The 26,473-nt window shown below is 38.0% G+C and overlaps 1 protein-coding gene across 1 annotated transcript in view; it reads right to left on the reverse strand.

Moving 5' to 3' along the window:
* Positions 1-26,034, reverse strand: part of cacna2d1a (calcium channel, voltage-dependent, alpha 2/delta subunit 1a) — a 101,713-nt gene extending 75,679 nt beyond the window's left edge. Inside the window, exons 1-2 of the mRNA XM_079817221.1 lie at positions 25,648-26,034; positions 773-854 (exon numbers count right to left, since the gene is read on the reverse strand). Coding sequence (XP_079673347.1) covers positions 773-854; positions 25,648-25,745 — 180 coding nt within the window. The 5' untranslated portion in view covers positions 25,746-26,034. The remainder of the gene's footprint in view (positions 1-772; positions 855-25,647) is intronic.
* Positions 26,035-26,473: the final 439 nt, after the last annotated feature.

Consider the following 26,473-nt stretch of genomic DNA (forward strand, 5'->3'; position numbering starts at 1 on the left):
GAAGGTCCCCTGTAAAACATCAGTACTGATGTCTTGAGAATACTGGCATATAATTTAAATAATAAATACAATTTGTTAAAAAAATATAATAAGTTCTATTAATATTAACGGTTCCTGTATTTTATCTGACAGTTACAATAAATACTGTAAATAAAAAAGATACAGTATACAGTATGTATACTTTGAACTCTGCTTTTCAGAACATCCCATGTAGGTTTGAGGATGTTAGTATCTGAACTTTTAGGATATTCACTCTAAAGTTTGTTTAGCAGTAAAAAAAAATACACCATAAAGGATTGTGATTGGACCTGCACTAGTGTGTACCTGGTCATGTAAAACAAAATGTCCATATTTCTTAGCCCTGTATATATCACAAAAATCTTTGGACCAAAGGAATCATTGGACCTCATGACCCCCATTAGATGACCACATGTATCATTGCAGATCGGAAATTCTTTGGCTTTCTCCCACTGTAAACCTATCTGACCACATTAAATATTCTTTGCCCACTGGCCTTGGACATAAGAGCTTTTTAGAATGGCAAACCGTATTGCATACAGTACAAGTTTTTGATGAGACTGGATCACAGAGATGCTGATCTTTTGCTACTTTTGAAGCTGTGTATATGGAAAGTTCAGCCAAAATTTTAATTTTGTTATCATTTAGTCACGTTCATGCCATTCTAAACCTGTATGAAATAGATTTTTCAGGGTAGAATAGCAAATATTCATATGCATGTTTAGCGTGCTGAAAGACAGTTGTGTGATCTTACTTCTTTGAGTTTTTGTATGCCGCTCTCAGCATCGATCAACTGCACTAGCTCCTCCTGCATCTGTTCCGCCCATTTGTGGGCCCTGCGAACACAAAGAACCAATAAGATTTAGTTGTTTTTAAACAATGATCTGTGATGTTTAACATACAAGCACATTTCCCAGTTATTTTGTTTATTGGTTGTATTTACAGTAAAAACACAAAAATTAGAAAAAAATTAATAATTGCAATATGACTCATGGTGGTGATGATACTGAAAAGCACACAAAGTCTACATGAAATCGAAAGCGAATATTTCCCATATTTTTACGGAATGTTGGGAGTGTTTATTATATTATAAATTATTTATTCTCAATTGATAAAATCAAGTACCATCCTAAAATTTTTTCCAAGTTTGATATGTTTTCTCTCTTAGATACTGTATATGTCACAACAGGAAAGAAAAGATGGTCTCAATTTCAGTTTAATGTAATATTTGGGTAAGATTAGTCATAAATGCTTCCCTTTATATGTGTGTTTGTGTGGGTGTAAACATAGTACCACTGATGTCCCCGAAAGATTTAACAAGTGGAAGTGTGAAGTGTAGCATTCAGCTGGACCAGGGAAAAACTCGATGTAACTGATAAACTTTTATTTGTAGACGAATAGTTCACACACACACACACACACACACACACACACACACACACACACACACACACACACACACACACACACACACACACACACACACACACACACACACACACACACACACACACACACACACACACACACACACACACACACACACACACACACACACACACACACACACACACACACACACACACACACAAACGGAAATTGTCATAATTCGCTTACCCTCATTTTGTTCCAGTACTGTATGATTTCAAATTCCATGTGTGTGAACATATGTACAGTATGAATATTGTGACGAACATTCCATTTAAATTTGAAATTTTTATAATTATTCACTGAAAATCATGCTCTTTGCAGTACCTCTAAATATTAATATTCAAACTTGTGATCTAAATGACATAAAAATAGCATTGGTTCTCAAATTTAAGCATGCAGATGAGTATGCAAATAAGATTTGACAGCTAATGTGATTTTTCAACTTAAAATTCTCTTAAATTTCCAAACGACTTTTCATAATATTTTTATTAGAGCGCAAAAGTCATATCAACTGCAATTATGGTACTTTTTTAAGGTGCTTTTTTTTTGGTCCGTTCTGGAGGATTTTATATGGGTTATGTGGAAAATACAGGTTTTGAACATCATGATGGTAAGTCAAAATCAAGTGTGTCATTCTTAATTCGTTATGATATTAAAGGTGTCCTATTATATATTTTTTGTTTTCTTTAGTGTGTAATGTTGCTGTTTGAGCATGAAAAAGGTCTGCAAAGTCCACGCCAAAGGGAGTTATTCTCTATATCAGTAAGCACTGATTATGAACTGATAGATTTTCTTCCGGGAATGTACACATCACAATTTAAATAATTCCCGCCCAAGGCATATGCATAAAAAGGGGGGCGAGGACTGACCTTGACTGTCACTATCTGACTACACTAGTTATACTAGCGCCTCCAGAGCTGATACTCGCCAGTTGTGGTCAGGGGTGTTACTTTTCTGACACACACTCTAAGCGGTAAACCAATCACAACAGTCTGGAGCTGGCGGACCAATCTGAGCAGACTGTGCTTTTTGGAAGGCGGGTTTTAATGAAACCAAAACTCAAACCGATCGTTCAGACAGAGGATGAGTACAGGTGCTGCAACAATGTAAATTACAAGAAATTTTTATTTTTTGGAACATTAAATTATGTAAACTTATTCTAGTAGAACCCATAAACAAAATTATGAACTTGAAATGAGCATGATAGGATCCCTTAACCAAAGACAGATGAAGGGGGCTTAATATAAGATCAATGTTTATTCATTTTTAACCCCGCCTACAGTCTCAAATTAGCCCCCTGCTGACCAGCCATCTTCTGTTTTAAATACTCAACATAAATTTAAAACTGTTGAGCAGACACCATGCATGGAGCCTCCATCTAAGGGCACTATAGCTATATTGGAGCCCTGTAAAGCAAAGCAGAACAAGTGCAGTAGGGGTAGAGGGTATGAAAAAGAGGTGTGAAGGGTGGGATATGGTGTCATGTAAGTGAAGGTTCTTATCTTGTCACTACCACCACTATCAATCTCAACAGTGTGACTCAAAGCCACGGCAGCAGAGTGCGTTGAATGTATGCGAGATGTCCGGCATCATTAAGCAGACACTACCGCACACACAAAATAAGGGCCGCAGAAAAGTCCCTCTTGCTGGAGGGCGATGAGTTTGGCTGGTTCTAGTGGGAAAATGTCCTTATTGAAAAAAAGCAGTGTAATCTGAGAAGTGAAACCACATGTGGAGCAGTATATTTAGCCATGAGAGCCAACCACCAGAGGCCTCTGCTTCAGGCAAGACTGGCATGAGCATATTTATGCCATATGAAGATATCAAAGAATAGCACTGCCTGGATATGTGTCACTCATACACTCTCACGCTGATCTACCAGTCACATGTTACTGAATTTGTGCCTAAATATTGTACATAAATATAAACATAAATATGAATTGCTTCAATACGGTTTAAAAGCATCCTAAGAAGAAATGCTGTACATAATTCACATTCTTCCATTTGTGTTAATTTATAGTTATGACTTTATTTTTGCAATAAAATGCGGATCAATTATGAATTATTGATCCTTGATGGTGTATCTAGAAGATCAGTCGTCCCATTTTTTTCATAACTGAAAAACAATGTAGATAAATGTGAAATTTATTGAAGTGGTTTAATGTAACTACACTAAATGCCAGGTTGTTTTAACCCATGTTTGGGTCAAATATAGACAAACCCAAACATTGGCTTATATTTTTTATTACATTTTTAAACCTAGCTGTTAGGTTTGTCCTTATTTGACCCAAACATGGGCTAAAACAACCCAGCATGTTTGTGTGTTTTATAAATTGTATATTCATTATAATTAATTAAAAATAAAAATATTTATATAACCGATAATTAATTATAAATAAATTAAATATACCAATTATATGAATAATTATGCATTTATTTCAGTTAAAAAGTTTGAATAATGAATAAATGATAAATAACAACAGAAATGTAATAATTTTCAGCTAAATTATTACCTATAATATCTTCCAATATCTCAAAAAAGGTACCTTAAAAGTAAGTGCTATTGGATCGGAAAAGAGACAAGGTATTGCCCATAGCTAACAACTTGAAAGTAAAATATCACATCTGATTTGTAACAGCAGCTCCTGTACTAAAATGCTCTTCTGTCCAAAAAAAACAGACCAAACCCAAACAAGCATTATGCCAAATCAATTCCTCTCTCCAATCCCTTCTGATGAGATGAATCTTTGCAGCTAATCACTGTTATGGATCACGAGTGCCAGAATATGGCTCATTCAACAACGCAAGACAACGGGAAAAAGGCTGCCAGCCCCGTTTAGTTTAGCTGATGAAATTCAAATGAAACTCTCTTTATGAAATTACAACAGCAGTATGATCATAACCAATGCAGTAGCCATAAAAACAGAGCACATACATTCTAAGTATAGTGCTAAGGCTTGGGGGGGAAATGGATGTGGTGAAAAAAAAGAGTAACGGAAACTTGGAGCAGGGAATGGAAAATTGAGATAAGATCGCCTTTGATCCCTCCCCCTACAAGTCCTCTGGAGAGGGAAACGGGGGGCAGGGCGACCCAGCGAGCTGTAAAACATTACGTACTGCAAATAGTTTATGGAAACACTTTGACTCGTTTAAGAATCCAAACTTCATTTCCTTGTGAAATTGCGTACTCAGAGTCGGTTCAAGATATATTTGTAAATTACATTAGGAAACAGGTTAAAACATCAGTTCCTGTGATCTCTGCTTAGAGGGAACTTAAGCGCATTTAGGCCATAACAAGCTGCTTTTGTTACAACAATCAGAATATAATCAGAAAATATAGGGTCTGTATAAGATGATTTTTAAAGGCGTCTCTTATACTCAACAATTCTGCATTTAATTAGTCAAAAATACGATCAGACGGTAATACATATTACAATTTATAATAAATATTTTCTATTTTAATATATTCTAAACTGTCATTTATTCCTGTGATGGCAAAGCTGAATTTTCAGCATCATTAACTCCAGTCTTCAGTGTCACATGATCCTTCAGAAATTATTCTAATATGCTGATTTGGAGCTCAAGAAACATTTCTTATTATCAATGTTGAAAACAGTTGTGTTGACCCCATACTGACCCTAAACCTTTGACTGGTAGAGTATATTTTTATGTTAATATATAATATCTTTGCAATCAGTGAATACAATTATTTTATAATTGACGCATAGGGAAATAAAGTGGCTTGAACAGCTAACATAGTCTGTCAAATGAATGTAAGCTTAGACTGTACTACACAAAACACAAGCTTTCTCTTGCCCTCTTTCTCTATTTTAACTATCCTCCCTGAGGAAGTCAGGGGTGTTTCTGTATTCAGGGCCATATTAGACCGACATGTCCCCAATATATGACTTTATAAGACTGTAATATAAACATTTAGAGCGGTGACAACACAATTGTTCCCTGTAAAAACAGTATTTACAGTTCTGACCTTTACGGAGCGCTGCATAAACTGTCAACCAATTTAGAGTAAAAATAGTTTGTTTACAGCAAAGCCAGGAAAGAGCGAACATTCCAATGTTCCATTTTATGCCACAATGTCATCGCTTGACCAGCTGTCTGAAACCATGTGGGTTGTTAAAATCTGAGCCTAATGGCCTCTTGATGGACCCCTCAAAGATCAAATTTGTCCACAACTTTAGGTCACAGATCAGGGGTCAGAGCAACAGGTGCTGTTGGTTTAAAGCACAGAATAAACATCATCAGGTGGGACAAAAATGAAGGCACATTTTAGTGACAAAAGGCAATCACAGCGAATTGTTGTCTGGCTATCACCAGACCAAGCTCAATTTAAGATTGAACATTGGTCTGGGGAGTCTGCTATGTATTTTCAACTGCACAAGAGGCGTGAAAAAACAGCATAAATTAAATGACTCTACGCAATTTGTTAGTCCTTCAACCAATCAGACCACAAGAGGCCTGATAAACGAGCATAATTCAAATGACTCTGTATGCAATTGGATAGTCCTTCAACCAATCAGACCACAAGAGGCGTGATCAACGGGCAACGACCCATCGCTTCTCTATCCGTCATCTTGTTAAACCCGCCAATAGCGTGCCAGGTGGATAAGCCAGTCTGTGATTGGTTCCCGCAAAAGTGTAACAGAAGCAGTATTAATGTACAGGTTTCCAGACTGAGTTGCAGGGCGAAATCAAATCGCCGGCAGATCAGGCTGGGTTTACCCAGTCTAAGCAAATTGCACATTGGGAACAAATATACAAAGTAAACATCCTACGAGATAAGACGCATGAACAACCAATAATCAGGCTCAACACACAACACATACTGTATCCATCCAATCAGAATGAGTGACACACCAAGCAGCCCTAAAATAGAGTACATGAGTCAAGTTTATAGGGCTGGATCTTGACCTCTGGCTGCAGTTCCCCTCCCTCCTACAAAAACACACATGGACAAACACACACACACACACACACACACACACACACACACACACACACACACACACACACACACACACACACACACACACACACACACACACACACACACACACACACACACACACACAAACATATTAGGTTTCCAATCCATGTTTGGATAACCGTAATGGTTTTTATACTGTACAAACTGTATATTCTATCCCCTTACATTAACCCTACCCCAAAACATACCCATCACAAAAAACGTTCTGCATTTTTACAGATGTTTTTCTCATGGTGACCAAAAAAGATTTCCTCACAAGGACTAGGATTTTGGATATTGCCATCTTTGTGGGGACATCTTGTCCTCATAACGTAGGGTATATCTGAACCACACACACACACATAATATTCAGATCACAAATGTAGTTAAATGTGCCATGAAACAATACCAATGAATCACTTTTCAAATGGCATTTAACTTGATTAGCAACTGGATAAAGAAAAGCAGCTGGCTCTTGCTTTTTTTAAACACTAATTCAAATGTATTGTTCATAATAACTATTTTACTGACACACATTATTTTTATTGTGATTTATCAGTTAATTATCGCTACTTAACTACCATTTAAAACATGAATTACTTTATTTTATTATTTGACAAATTGTTTTAACTCTTTCCCTGCCAACGTTTTTAAGTTGCCAGTCAGCGGCAGGATTTTTTATCACATTCACAAATCTTTCATGGCCGCAGAATATTTTGTTGTACGAGTATGTAAAATAAGTCAATATATAAAACGAACAAAGAACAGAGCTTCTGCTTTTAAACCACCACAACAAAATAATTATATTCTAGCTTCATTTAATTTTTTTAATCAAAACTTGAATGTGTGTAAGTTTCATAAAAAAATTAATAAATAAATAAAAACCATTACGAACAAAAAGCTGAGAAATCGCATTTTTGTCAAAGACTTTCTAGGGATCAACACCCCCGAAGCTTGCACAGTCGTAAACTTGTTTGTGGCTTCAACATATTAACATATATATTAATATAATACATTAATTATTGGGGGGGTGGAGGCTCCATGCTGTTGGTCTTATAGTGTACGTAATGTTTTCGCTTTGATTTGGTATTCTTGCGTTGAAAGTAGACACACCTGAGGTCTTCATGAATGTAGATTTGTGAATTCACCTCTGCTACAGTGCAAACATTGGTCCCATTTACACCTGCCATTAAGATGCGTTTTGGTCAATCGGATCACAAGTGGACGACACAATGTGTAAACGGAGTCTAAAGCGTTTTGTGCTTGTCCACTTTCGACCACTTCCAGAAGTAGTCGATTAGACCGTATTGCTTTTGTAGTGTAGACGCTCATATGATTGAATGCATTTGAACAGCCACAAAAGACTGCGTACTCTCCTCCGCCTACTGACCTAACACGTGATCCTTATGGGACGTGTTGAGAGAAAGCACACCAAAACAAAGTATTCATACATCGTTGCGTTGTACCAAAACATGGATTACGATCGAAATTGCAGTTTCCATCCGCATCCTTTTTATTAGCTTGCTGTCCCGCTCGCTCATAAGCTGTGTAACATGGATTCGTTCATTCAATAGTATTTGTGCTGCGAACTTGGCGCTCCCGTGAAAGATATGTAGCGTGACGAAATAAGAGGGAAGGTCTCAACGAAATCTAAAGTGGTGTTCATCTAACGCATGTTAGGCCCAATCCCAATTCTATTGTATACCCCTTTGCCTTCCCCTACACCTACCCGTTCCCCTTGGCTCATGAAACAGAGTGCCAAGGCGTAGGGGTGAAAATATTCCCCTAAGAAATGGGACACCACTACTATACCATTACACGTCATCATACCCCGTTTATTTTATTAGTGTCCTGTGACATTTAACCAGTATAAACAGCAATGAAGTGCGTAGGCTATATCTAACAGAAATCAGGTGCAAGCACATTTAACAAATTACTCACTCCCAGTCCCAACAGAGTTTTGCACTGTATTTGGACTTAATAAAACGGCCCTCGTTTTCAGTTCAAAAACGTATGAGCCAAACGTATGATCACTTGTGATCTGATCACTGAAAGTGCATCTTAGGTGGAAACAGGGCCTGTGTTGCTATGGGGATCGACACGTGTCAAAACAGTCCCAAACAAACACGTTTCTATACAGTCTTCACACCCACAAACAGATGCTCCTGGGATCCTCGTGAAAACGCCATCAACACTGCTGACAACAAGCAACAGGTCCGTACACTGTCAGTGACTTAACCTGAGCTCAATTCACACAATCACAGCACAGCATTAGGTTTTCAGGGCTGATTCCAGAGCTGTTCCACCTCTCAAAAAAGGCCATATCAGGCCATTTACGTATAACCAGTGCTCAACATTAATTAGAAAGCTTTTTAGGGTGCTTTCACACTAGCACTTTTGGTGCGCGCCCGAGTTCGATTGGAGTCTGGATGATGTGAACGCTGTCGGATGCACACCCGCGAACCGTACCTGAGTCCGCTTAAAAAGGTGGTCTGGGGTTCGGTTAATGTGAAATCCGGTACGGTTCGCTGCTGACGTGAACGCAATCGTACTAAATCACGGAAGTGAACTGCTATTAATGACGTATGATTTGATAAAAATGTGTGTTTGTATGGGCAGGAGGAGGGGGGAGCATTCGAACTGGGGTTTAGTCCAAGCAATCGAACCAAGTGTGAAAGCACCCTTAAACTCATTACCACCTTTACTAGAATTGATCACGTTCTATTGTATTTATTGTGGTAAATTTCGACTTTGAACTTGTTGTAGAATTTATAATAGAGAATCTTTTAGGGGGATAGATTTTTATTTTAGCCTACGACTGTTTCATGTGTTAATGTGTAGGTTGCTATTTTTCATATATGCTATAAAAATTTTACCTTGGCCTAAGCATGGTAATGAGGAGCCATCAATGGTCTTACCTGTAATTATATCCTTATTGTAACAAATGCTATAGTTAAACAATTACAAGATCTATGTTACTTTTTCATAAGGTCAAGTACAAGTTAGAATCAAGAGCTTTAAAGTATGGACCAAACAATTGACTAAACAATTGGTTTTCCCCATGTGTAAAATGTGTTCTGCTAATAATGACCGATAGGAAAAACCTGGATTTCAGATATTCCAAAAGATGACAGGACATTTTTTATTACTGTTATGTTATCAACCAACTTTGCATGTGTGGACCATTTTGCAAAAACAAACAAACAAACAAACAAGCAAACGAATAAACCTCACAAGGGAGTATGCCATGGGTTTAAATCCAAATTACGCCCTTGCAACTGAGGAAGACAACCAATCCGCCCGAACCCCCCCCCCACCGGACCCCATCTCGACCCCTTTGGGGAGTACCGGCATTTAATTTTGTTCATGTCAAGCACTGCTATAACTGACCTTTATAAATTAATTGCTACTTCAATCTCCGCTCATCTGTCAAACCTCTTCAATCAGATGTCATTCAGTCTTCTAAAACATTCTGCAAGTATTTAAGTAGAGCACAAAGCAATAGGGTGGGATTTAATTATGTTTCTGGGGAACAACTAGTAGTAAACCTGACACAAGAGAGCAGAAATAAACAAGCCACCTCCCTCTGCTGTTTCTCTCTCACTTCATCGGTTTAGCGCTTTCTCAGCTCCATTTCTGCCACTCTCACTCTCCTGTCTGTCAGTCTCTATCTTGCTCTCTCTGAGGTGATGTTTGTAATTTGTAAATGGAAAAACAAGGCGGATGACTACATAGTACACTGTTATTTGGTGAGATGTAGAGGACAATGATCAAAAGACACCGTAAGCTTTACCGTGGAGTTGAGTTATTTTTAGATATATATTATCATGTATAAAGAGACAATATGAAGACCCATTTATTCAGTGAAGAATAAAAATTTTACATGTAAAAAATTACACTATATATATATAATATAATTAATATATATGTATCTATCTATGTATCTATCTATCTATCTATCTATCTATCTATCTATCTATCTATCTATCTATCTATCTATCTATCTATCTATCTATCTATCTATCTATCTATCTATCTATCTATCTATCTATCTATCTATCTATCTATCTATCTATCTATCACTAAACACCATCTTGGTCACACACATGAAATTTAAAAAATGCAATAAGCATTAATTTAACAACAATAAATGTAACATAAAATCCTAATGTACAGAACTGATTAGAAAAACACTAAGAAAAACTAAGAAGAAACAGTTACTTCAACAAAAATACATCAAATGTGAAGTATCACACTGGGAAGAAGGTCAATTTACGGTTTTTCACTGTAAATTACACAACGACTTGTTCTTTTTCACTTCCAAAAACTGTAAATTTAACGGTATTTTACTGTCAAATTACATTAAATGTAAGGTTAGATCTATTACGGAAACTTTCTGTTAACCAGTTGACTGTTTTTAACCATAGCATTTTTACAGTCTCTTACCGTTAAAATCACAATATTTTTTTACAGTCTATCTATCTATCTATCTATCTATCTATCTATCTATCTATCTATCTATCTATCTATCTATCTATCTATCTATCTATCTATCTATCTATCTATCTATCTATCTATCTATCTATCTATCTATCTATCTATCTATCTATCTATCTATCTATCTATCTATCTATCTATCTATCTATCTATCGTTCTATCGTTCTATCTATCGTTCTATCTATCGTTCTATCTATCAGATGAAACTGTAACTTTCTTGTCATATCTATCTTCCTATCTATCTATGGCGGTCAATATATAAATTAAATAAATTATTTCTGAAGTTAATAAAATAGCAATAACAAATAATTTTTATTTATTGAATTGCAGTCAATAGACAAATTAAATGTGAAATAGTTGTTATTAATCGGTTTTTTTTTTATTTTAAACATTAATATTTGGAAAAAAAAATGTATTTAGTAACAAAAATAATGCAAAGAGCATGTGCAAATGAGCTGCTGCAATTCATTCTTAGAATATTCTTTTATGTTTCTGCCTAACTGTCAGTACATGACGGAGAGTCTTAAACAGAAGATGTTTGATTCAATCACACTCAGTAAGATACGAGAGCTGTAAATCATGTTCTCTCTGTGTGTCTATGTGAGATATGTGTGAAAGAGAGAGAGAGGGGAGGGAGAGAGGGAGGGAGAGAGGGAGGTAAGCCTTCTGAAAAATTGCAATGACAAAAGAGAATAATTTTGTATTTTCACAATTTTATAACATGTAATTAACACTGCATATGAATATTTCATATGAACTCATTCATTACCGGCAACTGATCGGAGCAGGACTATTTCTGGACTGTGCAAAATGCATATTAGGAACTTTAATCTGAGGTAACCCAGTATGTGTTGTATTTGCATGCTCTGTTAACCAGCGATGTCACCCAAGATCAAAGAACACTGGAGAATGTTCAGATGGGCGCTGTGACCCACCTGCAACCCAAATTCTATTCACCCGCTATATTCAGCACAGTACCGTCGGCACGACTTTCGCAGCTCGCATTCCCACTGTGCCGAGGTGGGAAGGGCAAGAGCCAGACAAAGTCGCAGTGACATTGTGAACGACCAGGGATGTTTTTCTAATACAGACTGTTGTATTATTAGAAACTGTTGAAATGGAGCCAGCCTGCATAGCCATGCATGCCAGGCACTCATTTCATGCACACAAAGAGATATGTTTGAGTTAAAGGGCAGTTAAAGGAATAGTTCACCAAAAAACAACACTTCATTGAAACACAAAAAGGAGATATTATCCAGTATGTCAAAAGCTGCTGTTTTCCAAAGAAAGTGGACGTTGATTATTATGCCAAGCTACAAAAAGAAGAAAACGCCCTGTAAAAGTATCATAAAAGTGTTCCATATGACCACTGTATTCCAAGTCTCGAAGCCATTCAATAGATTTATGTAAGGAAAATACCTTTCTCTTTCATTACATGGAAAAGAGCAACTTGGGCATTCTTTGGGAAGTATATATTAAAGGATTAGTTCAATTTTAAATACATTTTAACTGATAAGTTACTCACCCCCATGTCATCCAAGATGTCCATGTCTTTCTTTCTTCCGTCAAAAAGAAATTAAGGTTTTTGATGAAAACATTCCAGGACTTCAAGCGGTTCACGGTCCAAATGACAGTTTCAGTGCAGCTTCAAAGGGCTTTAAACGATACCAGACGATGAATAAGGGTCTTATCTAGCGAAACGATCGGTCATTTAAAAAAATTATAAAAAAAGTTTAAGTTTTATAAGCACAAATGCTCGCCTTGCTCTGTTCTGTGATGCGCGTTCGTGACGTCATCCAAGTGCAGTGCGAGCAACCACAGTTTCAATCGCTCAGGATTGTATAGGAAATCTATGAAAAGTCACGAAAATTTTCTTTAAGGCTTTCTAATATTAAAACACCCAGGATACGCACATGAAAGGGACATTTTAAAAGATAAACTGACACAAAGACATTTGAATATGTGTATATGGTCCTCCTTCCACTCATTTGTAAACACTGACTCGGTACTTCCGCCTACGTCAAGCGTGACCTTTTCAACGTAATTGCGTATTATGTGACGTCACGAACGCACATCACAGAACAGAGCAAGGTGAGCATTTGTGCTTATAAAACGTAAACTTTTTTTTCTTTTTCTAGAGAAGACCCTTATTCATCGTCTGGTATCGTTTGAAGCCCTTTGAAGCAGTACTGAAACTGTAATTTGGACCTTGAACCGTTTGGTGCCCATTGAAATCCTGCAATGTTTTCATAAAAAACCTTAATTTCTTTTCGCCTAAAGAAAGAAAGACATGGATGGCATGGGAGTGAGTAAATTATCAGCAAAAGTTTATTTAAAAGTGAACTAATTCTTTAAGCGTTTAGGAACAACTTGAGGGTGAGTACAGTACATGACGACAAAACAATACCTTTAAAGTTTACAACCCCAAAATGTAAATATCATATCATTTTCGAAACACAAATTTTGAAACCTGAAAGACCTGAGAAAGTCTTTTCCACCAAAACGTTCAAGTTTCAAAAAGTTCACAAAGGCAATGTTGATTACTGTTTATAAAAGCTTAAAATTCATCTCTGTTCATCATATAAAATGATTGTGTCTTTTTAGAAGATGGATACAACTGTTTGATTCATTTAAAAATGTTTTTATGAAAGTTTAAAATAGATTTTAATGGAAGGGCAGAAATCTCTCGGGGGTTTCGTTAAAAATGTAATTTGTGTTTCAAAGTTGAACATCTTATGCCGAGTTCACATTGCACAATTTTCAAAGTGGTCAGATCACTGTTCTTTTCCTTTCAAGTGCAAATTTCACGACGGATCGACGACCGGGGGTTACACATTGCATGGCTTTACAATAGGAAAAATTGCTGGCAACTCTGTCTGGTCCACAAACCACATTTCACAACCAAACACACACGAAGTAATAAGGAAATAATGCAAGAGACCGGAGTTCTCGCATGAGTCTGCGACTGTTATTAAAAATGATAGCCCGCAAGAAGCTTGCGATCCTAATTGTCTGTGTGCTGATTTGCAGCGAAAAGAAAAATTATGATTATGGAGGAGGAAATGTTGGGGAGACGTGGGGAGAAAGGATTGTGTGTTCTGCAAAGAGAGTTGGAGGTAAATAAATCATTTTGCAATGTGCTGCTGTTGCGGCTGGTCAAGCAAATGTTTGTGTTTTGATTCTGTTTGATATAATTGTAAAGCTGTGTACACTAATTCATTCTGATATTCTGGTCTAAAACTCCCAAGTATAGGTCTCTGCAGGATTGTAATAGGAGTTAGATCAGTGGGCGAGGCCATAAACAAAGGGGCGTTTTTCACTGAGTTACCTGATTTGCTCACGTCACAGTGTGGGTAGGGTTTATGGGTGGAGTCGGGTCGGGTGAAGGGGATCATTTTCATTGCATGGTTTATAAACACCCACCAGTTTGAAAACACCCAGAAATTCAGAAACGCCCAATTTTGTTCGGCAGAGACTCCATACTCATAACTGCTCCCCGAACTTTCTGCTGCCTTGAATCTTGTTCTCTTCATTGGCTGTAGGTCAATTCTTAGTCAGAACACATTTCACACAGCACTGACAGCAAGATTTTAAATCGCAGACAGGTCCAGATATTTAGCATGCCAAATATCTCACGGGTGTCGGCGACGCATCGCCAATTCTCTCAGATCGCGTCTTTGATAATACACACTGCGTGAATGACACTCGCCTGAACAAGCACCGATTTGCTTCTGATTTTGGGCATTTGTCTGCGATTCTGCGAAATCTGTCAGCGAGTGAAAATCAGGGCTAAAATCGTGCTATGTGAACTCGGCATAAGGTGTGTAATTGGGAGCAGAATTTACATTTTTCAATTAACTATCCTATATGGATTTTCTAACAAAGCAAAGGGGAAAGTTTAAAAAATATTTTCCCTTTTTTTTATGTAATATTTTAATATTTGCTACGCCTGTCTGGTTGAGCTCATACAATCTGCATCTTTCTTCCCCCGGGACTGAGCTTCCCTTAGGTTATGATATTGAAATTTCTGATTAAAACTGATTTATGTCAGAATGAATTGCAAAATGTGGGGCTGAAATCCAAATATGCTCTTTGTGCATCCTGGGAGAACGGGGATGGAGTGTGTATGTGCGCGAGCGAGTCCATCAAGGAGAGTGTAGGGTTTCTTTACACATTAGTAATCTCCTCTGGCAACCGTGGCTGTCTCTACAAATATATCTCTCCTCCTTTCTGTCCCTCTTGTTCTCCTTCCTTCACTCATGGTCAGGACATCTGTCTGTCTCACTAGCACATGTCTTAGAAACAGACATCACATGAGTCCAGAGAGTATCAAGTTCAAAAATGCAAGTTTACATACAGTATAATATTCCAACCTTAACTGAACTTAACCTCAACCATGACACACTGATATGTACATTTACTCTTATTCAATAACTATATCACTTTATCAACCTGACAGCCAGAAAATGCTTTTGGGAATTCCTTATGACCATAACCAAGGTCAAGGATTTCAGATATTGCCATCTTTGTGAGAACATATTTTCCCCATTAAGTAGGGTTTACACAAAAAAAAAACACAAAAAAATCAAGTCTTTACTTTCACTTTTGATCAATTTAATGCGTTCTTGCTGAATAAAACGATTAATTGATTTAAATAAAAAAACATCTTACCTCAAACGTGTGAACGATAGGGTATATATAGAAAAAAAACATTGATATTTCTGATGCAATAGGACTAACTAGCTGCAGGACATCAATACACAATCTTACTGCCTGTTTTTAAAGCCACAAGCTCTCACAAAAAGCCTGAAGAAACCACTGATCAGTTATTTAGAGTAGCTATAATGGATTCACTCATCAGCTCACAAGAAGAAGGATGCTGGGATAATAGCCCACAAACAAGTTTCCATTAACACTCTTAGAAACAGCACACTAACTGTAAACGCATATGTACTGTATGGCATTCTCCACCTGTGGAGTTCAGCAATGTACATTCATAGTAATATTAGGAGTGGGAAGCAGATGTGCTTCCTCAGAAGGGGGTGAACATTCAACCAGCTGTGAGCAATCCACAAAGTTTCCAGTTAGTTCATTGGGGAAGTCAGAGAAGATTGGAGCGAGGGGAAAAAAGTCTTCCACGTGGTCAAATATCTCAGGGTTGAACAAAGAACTTTAAGCCAGCATACAGTTTTTTTCTATTTCTCTTTCTTTAAAACATCAAGCATTATTGAGTAGATTCAACATTTTGCGATACTACTAAAATCCTCTAAAAGCCAACAATTATGAGAGTCAAATGAGTCGACCAAGGAAACCATAATATGGTTATTGACCATATTATTCTTGTAGCCAAACTGAAATAGTATGTTTTTTCACTTACAGCCCTTGACTAGATCATAAGTTTTCTTTCCAATAGAAAAAAGAATGTATTTTATAATGGATCTTTTTCTGAAACCAAAAATACTTTTTGTATACTGTTCAGTGGTTTAGGTCCACTTTTATATTTCTATTTTTATAAATGATTTACCGTGTTTTGTTGATAATGCTAGTTTAGTTATGTATGCAGATGATTCAACATCGGCTGAGCTTCAGAAGAATTTAAGTGAGGAGTTGCAAACAATTACGAACTGGGTTAGAACTAATAAATTCATTTTAAACATAGAAAAAACTAAATGTATCATTTTTAGTAACAAAAATTATATTACTATGGTTGCTGACTTGAATCTATTTATTGACGGAACTCCAGTGGAACAAGTAACAAGTGGGAATTTTAAGTTGCTGGGTGTGAAACTTGACAATATGCTGTTTTGGTCTGAACATATATATATATATTATATAGTAAGCAATATGGGAAAAGGTATAGCTGTGGCCAGGAAATGTTCTGTGTTTCTTCCACCTTTAGTTTTAAAAGATGTGTTGCAATCGTTAGTGTGGCAAGCAGCAAGCCTGAGGTACCATGATAGCGGGACGTGACTCGTGTCTCACGGAGGAGCTCGTCGCATAAATGGAGGAGCGACGACAGTGAAGGACGAGAGAGGACCAGGCCTGGATTTTACGTTGTGTTTTGTTTACGTTTTGTTATGTGTGTGCACGGCAGTCGTCCGTGAGGGGCTGTCATTTTTACTTAATTTTGTTTATTTATTTGATTAAAGTATTTTGAATGTTTGCCGGTTCCTGCCTTCTTCTTCCCATAACAACGAACTTCATTACATTGGTGCCGAAAACCCGGGAGGAAGGAGGGACATGCTGTTGGTGAGCCCTTGCTGCTGAGGGGGATCGCGGTGCTGAGGAGATCAGGCAGCGCGTAAGAAAGAAGACCGTGAGTGGCTACCCGAGGCGGTGGTGCTGGAGCGAGTGAAGACCGGTGGGACGGAGAGCTTGCTACCTTGTTCCTGGGTCGAGGTGGGGTGGCTGACATCCTAGAGGCAGTGGGGGTTTGTGGGGTGGGTGGGGGTAGAGCGTAGTCGCGGGTGTACCTCCCTGGCCTGCGAGGGGTGATGGGGGTATGTGGCAAGCAGTAAGTAAGTAAGTAAAAGTAAGTAAAATTTATTTATATAGCACTTATCACAGATAAAGATCACAAAGTGCTTTACAATGTATATACAATTTAACACATCAGAACAAAAACAAAACAAAACATGAAAGCCCGAGAATTAACTAAAAGCTTGTCTAAATAAAAGTGTCTTCAGCTGCTTTTTAAATGAGTCAACAGATTCTGCCACACGCAAAGCGGGGAGAAGAGCATTCCATAATTTAGGGGCAGCTGCTTGAAAGGACAGGTCTCCCCGTGTTTTAAGACGGGTTTTGGGGACACTCAGGAGATTTTGACCAGAAGAACGAAGAGTACGAGAGGAAGAAGCAGCAAGGCAGAGGGACCGTGAGAGTGGGACGAGACCAATCGTGAGTGATAATGGAGGAGCTTGGTCGCATAAAAGGAGGAGCGACAACAGTGAAGGATGAGAGAGGTTCAGGCCTGGATTTTATGCTGTGTTTTGTTTACGTTTTGTTATGTTTGTGCACTGCAGTCGTTCGTGAGGGGCTGCCGCTTTTACTTTCAGTTTGTTTGTTTATTTGATTAAAGTTGTAAGGCCGCCGAATTCGCTCCAATGATCGGTAACGAACCGCGGTGAAGGTGGCTGCACGTTCTGTGTTTCCAGCTGGGTAGAATGGATTTAAAACTAATATATCTTTAATCTGACTCCATTTATCATATTGTCGAATTTAGGATAGAATGCCAATTGGTTGTTTGGTCATTTATATTTGATAGTTAGTCACACATTTAATAATTTCGTTTTAACCTTTTGTTGCAATTATATCGTTCCGTTCTGGAGATAGTTAATAATTACAGAGTAATTCAGAAAGGATCAAAATGTAACAATTTTATTAACAGTCAGACAGTTATACATTAAATGTATAATGCCAATTACATAATCAATTCAAAGATAATTTGTACATAACATCAAATACTCTGTAGCAAAGAATAAGATATCGATACCTGACTTCTGAATATTACGCAACGTAGAAATGTTCGCCGGTTCTCGCCTCCATCTTCCCTGAACAAAGAACTTCATTATAGTTAGTATTATCACATCTTGAGTACTGCCCAATGATATGGTCAAGTGCATCTGAGAAAAACTTTAGATGGCTCAGAACAGAGCTGCTCGGTTAGTGCTTCATTGTCCATTTCAGGCCAATATTATTGCTATGCATAGAAAACGATCATGGCTGTTAGTGAAGGATAAACTACATTTACGACTGCTGGTATATTTCTATAAGGTAATCATGTACCACAGACCCTGTTTCTTCTGGGAAAAACTTGACGCATCAAGTGAGTAAGGCTCTTTTAGATTGTCTCCACACAAATTTTATGGAAAAAAATCACGGTGCTTTATCGAGGTTCTGTTGCATTGAATATGGTTCCAATTAACGTACGAAAGAGTAAAAGCACATATGTATTTAGAAGACTATGTAAAAATATGCTTACAAATATGTAGATGTATGTTGTATGTTTGATGTGCTGCTACTGCTAAGATGTATAGTTTGATGATTTGATTAGTGAAATTGTATTTTTGGTTTTATTTTATTTGCATATTTTTTGTCTTGTGTGGCTGTGTGGACCCCAGGAAGATTAGAAACCACTTTGTGGAAGCTAATGGGGATCCAAATAAAGAATAAAACAAAATTAGACTTAGTATATTATATGTGGGCATGGGAACAGGAAGACGGCCACTGTGTGGGTTTACTTTAGCTGTCCTCTGGGGACAAATTTGTCCAAACCGGTCTAATTCTGTCAAAACTCCATTTGGACACATCATCATTGATTATAAAAATGATTCATAGCACAACACAACACAACCAACACACACATATTATATATTGCACACAAGGAGAGATTCTAGTCCACTACCATTCACCCTGAATCTGACTGAGCTTTAACTTTGCCTGAGTATTTGAGTGACAAAAATAGCTCCCAGCTGTTTTCAAAGGGCTCAGCAAATACCTACAAAAAGGCTCCCTGCTGAACTAAGGTGTTTAAAAAACTGCCCCCAAACACATAAGCACAGCACAAGAACATAATATACTAGCAAAACCTTTCTTTCCGGGAAGATCTAAAACTCTGGAGCCGTAGTTCAAAGTTAAACCCACGCCATAAAGACTATGAGCTGGCTGATTTCCAAAGGGCAAATAATGCTTATTCTGCACTCTGTGGCGGGAGGAATAAGGCTAGTAACGGGAAAGGCCCATGTATTGAACTGCTTAAGCATGAAATTTGATTATGCTTGTAGTCAAAGTGCAAAATGGTGAGGACACTGACGCAAATGTTGTAGATGTGCGATTCGAAAGTGAGGAGAGGCTAACTGATCCAGTAGCATCCTCCCAGAGGCCCAGAAATGTGAGACACGAGACTCCAGGTCCAAAAAAACATGACAGGGAGCATCACTCATGCTTGACGGATACAGAATCCATCACATGAGCTGGGAAACACCCTCAAATGTTCTGAACCAATGTCCAAAAGGACATTATTCTTAGATCTAATAATGCTGAAAAAAAAGTAATGCATCTCAATAAAGTTTTTCGGACCCACTTTACATTAGGTGGCCTTAACTACTATGTACTTACATTTTCATTAATCATTTGATACAATGCACTTTTTGTGTACATACATGTTTTTACATTGTACTTAAATTTTAGAAATTCCCTGCATGTAATTATATCTGTAATTAATTTCTGTAGTTGATGACAATTCCCTCACACCTAACCCTATAACCTTAAACTTACCCATACCACCACACCTGACCCTAACTTTACCCGTATCCCACCTCAATATCAGCAAAAGTGTTTTGCAATACAATATGAACGCAATAAGTACAATAGACCTCGTTCATGAAACGTTCGTAAATACAGTAGTGAGCAAATTCTGAGTAATTTGCGTGTAAAGTGGACCTTTACGAAAACTCTCCTCCAGATTCACAAACGCTTCGTATACCACAGATTCAGAAGTTAAACGTGTGTATATTAATGAATTCCAAACATTGGTAGATAGGATGCATGTGCACGCTCATTCATAATTAGCATAATCCCCGTCCCGCCTACAACTGCAAATGACGTGGCCAGGAACGCTTTGGAATCTTCTGGAATTCTTTCTCAGGTTTGGCTCTAGTTTTTTGCATAAATGACCATATGCCTAGCAATAAATATTAAATTATCGTGTGTCCACCAAAGCATTTTTAGCCAGCCAAAAAACAGCTGGTGCTCCTCTGAAAACGGCCAGCGATTTTCCAGCTGAGATACTTTGATTGCTATGATACAGAATATCCATGGCAGTAATGTGTTACTAGTGTCTTATTTTGAAGAATATTACTGAATATAAAAAAATGCAGTAAAAAGCAGTATTAACTACTTCATTATTGTTGTTCAGTCGGTGTACCAGTAGGATGATTGGTCGGTGTAGTTTTTGTCCCGCCCTTCCTCCACTGTGATTGGACGGCTTGGTAAAAAGTGACAGTGACGAGCGCTGTCTATTACCCAACGCTGAACAGTTTAAAAAAAATGATAATAAAAAAGACAGGGCAAATCAAGTCTATGGTACATTGTGCATCAAAATGCAATGTCATCAGTTTGCCTAAATTCGAACATAGAATGTTCAAATGTTTTACGCACCATTTACACGTGGTAGTGTGTAGCAAGTGTACATTTATTTTGTACCAACTAACATTTTGAAAATACAAAAATTTTCGTGAATCCGAAATTTTACGTCAGATCCGCTTTACGAAGGATTTACACACAATTTTGTTCTGCTCGTGTTTCATGAATGAGGCCCAACCTACTTGATGTAAGTACATAGTAGTTAAAGCCACCTAATATAAAGTGGGGCCAGTTTTTCTATTATGATATGCTCCAGTTTTCTAAGTCAAACAAACAACCAAATCATATCATTCAAATAGGCCTACACAAAGATCCCAATCGCCCTCTTCCCAGTATACATTTACATTTACATTTAGTCATTTAGCAGACGCTTTTATCCAAAGCGACTTAAAAATGAGGGCAATAGAAGCAGGTAGAGCAGTCGAAGGGCAACAATATCAGCAATATGCAAGTGCTGTAACAAGTCTCAGTTAGTCTAGCACAGAACAGAATTTTTTTTTTTTTTTTTTATAAATTAGACAGACAGACAATGAATAGAATGATAAGTGCTATTCTCGATCGGTCAGGTGTTGCTGGAAAAGATGTGTCTTTAGACGTTTTTTGAAAATGGCCACAGACTCGGCCGCACGAATTGAGATAGGCAGGTCATTCCACCAGGTGGGAACGGTCCAGGAAAAGGTCCGTGACAGCGATTTCATGCCTCTTTGGTATGGCACCACAAGGCGCCGTTCACTGGCAGAACGCAAGTTCCTGGAGGGTGTGTAAGTCTGAACGAGCGAGTTTAGGTATATTGGTGCAGAGCCAGTGGATGTTTTGAAGGCGAGCACCAGTGTCTTGAATTTAATGCGAGCGGCTATTGGCAGCCAGTGCAGACTGATGAGGAGAGGCGTGACGTGTGCTCTCTTCGGCTCACCAAAGACCAACCTCGCCGCTGTATTCTGGATCAGTTGCAAGGGTTTGGTAGTGCATGCCGGAAGGCCCGCAAGAAGAGCATTGAAGTAGTCCAGTCTGGAGAGAACGAGAGCTTGGACCAGTAGTTGTGTGGCATGATCTGATAGGAAGGGTCTAACCTTCCTAATGTTGAATAGTGCAAATCTGCAGGACTGGGTTGTTGCAGTGATGTGGTCAGTGAATTTTAGCTGATCATCAATCACAACCCCAAGGTTCCTGGCTGTCCTGGACGGAGTTATGGTTGATGATCCTAGCTGAATGGAGAGATTGTGATGCAGTGCTGGTTTGGCTGAGACCACAAGCAGTTCTGTCTTTGCAAGGTTGAGTTGCAGGTGATGTTCCTTCATCCAGGCTGAAATGTCTGTTAGGCAGGCAGCGATACGAACACCAACCGATGGATCATCAGGTTGAAATGAGAAGTAGAGTTGAGTGTCGTCGGCATAGCAGTGATAGGAAAAGCCATGTTTCTGACTGACCGATCCCAATGATGACATGTAGATGGAGAAGAGAAGTGGTCCAAGCACTGAGCCCTGGGGAACTCCAGGAGCTAGATGATGTGACTTAGACACTTCACCTCTCCATGACACCCTGAAGGACCTACCTGAGAGGTAAGACTTGAACCACTGGAGAGCGGTTCCTGAGATGCCCATCTTCATGAGAGTTGCCAGGAGGATCTGGTGATTAATCTGGTGGATCTGGTGATAAAGTATACACTGTATTCTTTGACCATTTGTTGAATTGCACAGTTATTGTTGATTTTGTCACTTTTAGTGTTGTCATCTACTCAAAATGATCACTTTTTATAAGCACTTTGTTCTCCATGAACACTACTCAAAGATTTGGGGTCAGTACAATTTTTTCTTACTTTTTTTTTTTTATTCAAAAACTTTTATTCAGCAAGGATGCAATCAAAAGTGACAGCAAAGACAATTATAATATGTGAATAAATAAGCTTTCTATTGATGTATGGTTTGTTAGGATAGGACAATATTTTGCCATGATACAACTATTTGAAAATCTGGAATCTGAGGTTGCAAAAAATGATCTTTACTTAATATCCTAATGATTTTGGCATAAAAGAAAAATCGATAATTTTGACCCATACAATGTATTGTTGGCTATTGCCACAAATATACTCGTGTGACTTATGACTGGTTTTGTGGTCCAGGGTCACATATTAGAAATACTTTTGTTTCAAATAAATGTTGTTCTTTGAACTTTCTATTCAACAAAGAATTTGGGGGGAAATGATCATGGATTACACAAACATATTAATCAGCACAACTGTTTTCAAAATTGATAAGACATTTTAGATGGCATTTTAGAATGATTTCCAAAGGATCATGCCGCTGGACTTAAATCATGTGACTTAAAATATATGAAAATAGAAAATAAATATTTTAAATTGTAATAATACTGTAACAATATTTCCCAATATTGCTGTTTTTACTGTATTTTAATCAAATAAATGCAGCCTTGGTGAGCAAAAAATAGTTTTTTTTACCAAAACATTTCTTACCACCCCAAAAACTTTTGAACAGTATGAAAATATGAAAAAGATTAATTCAATTCAAAATAACCCATGCAAACTGTTTACTTAAATTCTATGAACACTTATTTTCACAGCTAAAAGTCTGTTTATTAAAACAAAAGGCACAGAAGTTGAAATAAAAAGAGGAGGACAGGTCCCAAGCCCTCACCGAAGTGAAGATGACATTTCATAACATCTAAACAATGGCAAAAGTGCACAGATGCGCTAACTCCTTTGCACTTCTCTCACAAAGTGTTCATGGGTGGAACGGGTGACATCAGACTCAGATCTGAGGACATTAATCATTTGCCTCACAGCACAGCAAAAGCCACAAGACACTAAGAAGGGGTGGGGGAGATTGGGGAGGAGAGTCACAGAGCATCTGAAGCAGACAGGCTCTGGCATTAGGAGGTTAGGGTTTGGTCACAAAGATGCAGTCACGCAGATCAGGAGGAAGAGGGGCTCACAACGACAAAAAAGACGGGCAGAGGAACCGTAGCAAAGATAATTTTTTTCCTTGTTCGAAACCCATTTTACTTCCGCAAAGTGAAATATTGCTCACGATATAAGTCGGAATGTATGGCAGGACGTCAGTTTATTTATTAGGTCTTGATTTTTTGGATGGAAAAATGGATGTTCAATATGGACCATAATTCATGATTTAGAATAACAAACCAACAAATAATTCCTAATAAGAACATGCAATAAGAACGCTAATTGACACATTTTTTAATCTAATGTCGACTTTAAATTCACAACACAGATCAGACACAAGCCTGAGGACATCAGACTGTGATTTACATATTACCAAATTCTGTCTAAACCCAAAACAATCTCAAGCAAAGAGTGGATTCGGATTGGTCGCATTTGACAGCCGATTGCTTCTATGCCTTGAGCTGTTCTTGTGTCCAATCTGTCATAGAGAGAGTTTATATCAGTTTGAAGACGTTGTGAAACACACCACACCTGACAACTGTAGTTTAAGGCCAGCAAATGAGACTATATTTATTCGATGGCGAACATGATCTTTGAGCAGCTCTCGCAAGGTTGCTACTGTCAGCATCTGAGGTAAGCTTCAATACATAATATTACAGTAAAAAGGCAAGGTTTCACATGTTTGAGTTTGAAATTATATGGACATGTGACAGGCTCTGCTCAACTAAAAATAACTCGCAGGGCACAGGCGGCGCAACAGGTTTTGATGACCACTCGTCTAGCACCAGCAGCCTTGGTGCTTTAAAACCACACAAAAATGCCGTAAATTGATTTGTTAAAGAGCTACACTAAAAGTTTATCATTTATAATTTTAAATGAAAAATTTAAAGGGACAGTTCACCCAAAACTCACCTTGTCTGTCCAAACACGAGTTAGCCTTCCTTCTTCTGCAGTACTTTAAAGAAGATTGAAGGTTGACATCCATTATATGGCCTGAGGCATTTCTCAAAATAGGCCTACCTTATTTTATGGTCCGCAGCAGAAATAAAGTCGTACAGATTTGGAACAAAATTACAATTTTCATTTTTGGGTGCACTATCCCTTTAAGGGATTTACATTGAGCATTTTAAAATTAGTATAGGCTATATGATCTCACCCATTTAGCTACTTTTAAAGAATCAAGTTCCCCTCCAGAGTATTGAGATGGTGAGTTAAACTTGAGAACCGATTTGTTTTATATTTTGAGGCTTGACTTCTTTAGTAGTGTTGTTATTGAATAGTAAAGACATTTTCCAAAATGTCTCTTTTATTCAGAAGAAAGAAAATACCAAACGACATTTGTGAGTAAATGGGGAGGGGAATGAACTATCCCTTTAACTTCACAGGCTGCCGTAGAAACGCGACGCAACGACCAAAGACGTCTCACGCGTGTGTACATAGACCGACTGTAATAAAAATAGCGCAGACGCAACGCGTCCCGTGTGAACGCGTCCTGTTTTTAAATGCAACTTGTGGTTGGAAGAGTACCAGTCTGTCAACCTCTCTTGAAATACTTAAACTTCAAAGTATTTTGCTATTAGAAACAACAGTAATTGTTGATAACAACATCTGCACAACTCGGTAATAATAGCATGCAAGTTTTGTGCTGCCTACTTACTGTTGGGGTTCGGGAAACATAGCGCTTCCACAGCTGAATAAAGACAGAAGTAGAAGAGCTGCGGACAATCTGAGCGTATCCATTATTCTGTCGGACATCACTTAGTTTCTCCAACTAAAATCCACTGAAGTAACCCTCCTAAAGCAGCCGAGTCTGCGCCATGAGCGCGCGCTACTTCCACAAACAAATCACAGATGCTTTTGGTCCCTCCAGCTACTTTTGCCTTTGCCCTGTTGAATTAGTTCAGATCTTTCTGTGGACGCTGTTAGGGGGAGTCAGGTGTGGGGCGTTTCCGTGTCTCTCCGGTTTGCCAGTACATTAAAGAGTCAGTTTTTAGACCGTGCGCGCCGTGGCGGATCAGTTTCCACACGCCCCCCACCCATCTGCGCGCGATCATCATCACGCGTGTCGCTCCATACAAGGAGCCCGAGCCGCACAGTTGATACGAGCTGCGAGGCATCAATGAGCTCATATCTTTGAATGACAAGAAAGTTACAGTTTCATCAGATTAGATAGATAGATAGATAGATAGATAGATAGATAGATAGATAGATAGATAGATAGATAGATAGATAGATAGATAGATAGATAGATAGATAGATAGATAGATAGATAGATAGATAGATAGATGATAGATAGATAGATAGATAGATAGATAGATAGATAGATAGATAGATAGATAGATAGATAGATAGATAGATAGATAGATAGAGTAAAAATTATTTCATTGAAAAATTACATTTCAGATAGAACTAAATATGTTTTTGACTTTTTATACAATTTTGTATTTATCATAGGGAAGTGAATATTTCTCAAGGTATATTTT

The sequence above is a fragment of the Gobio gobio genome (assembly GCF_949357685.1).
Source record: "Gobio gobio genome assembly, chromosome: 5".
NCBI lineage: Eukaryota > Metazoa > Chordata > Actinopteri > Cypriniformes > Gobionidae > Gobio > Gobio gobio.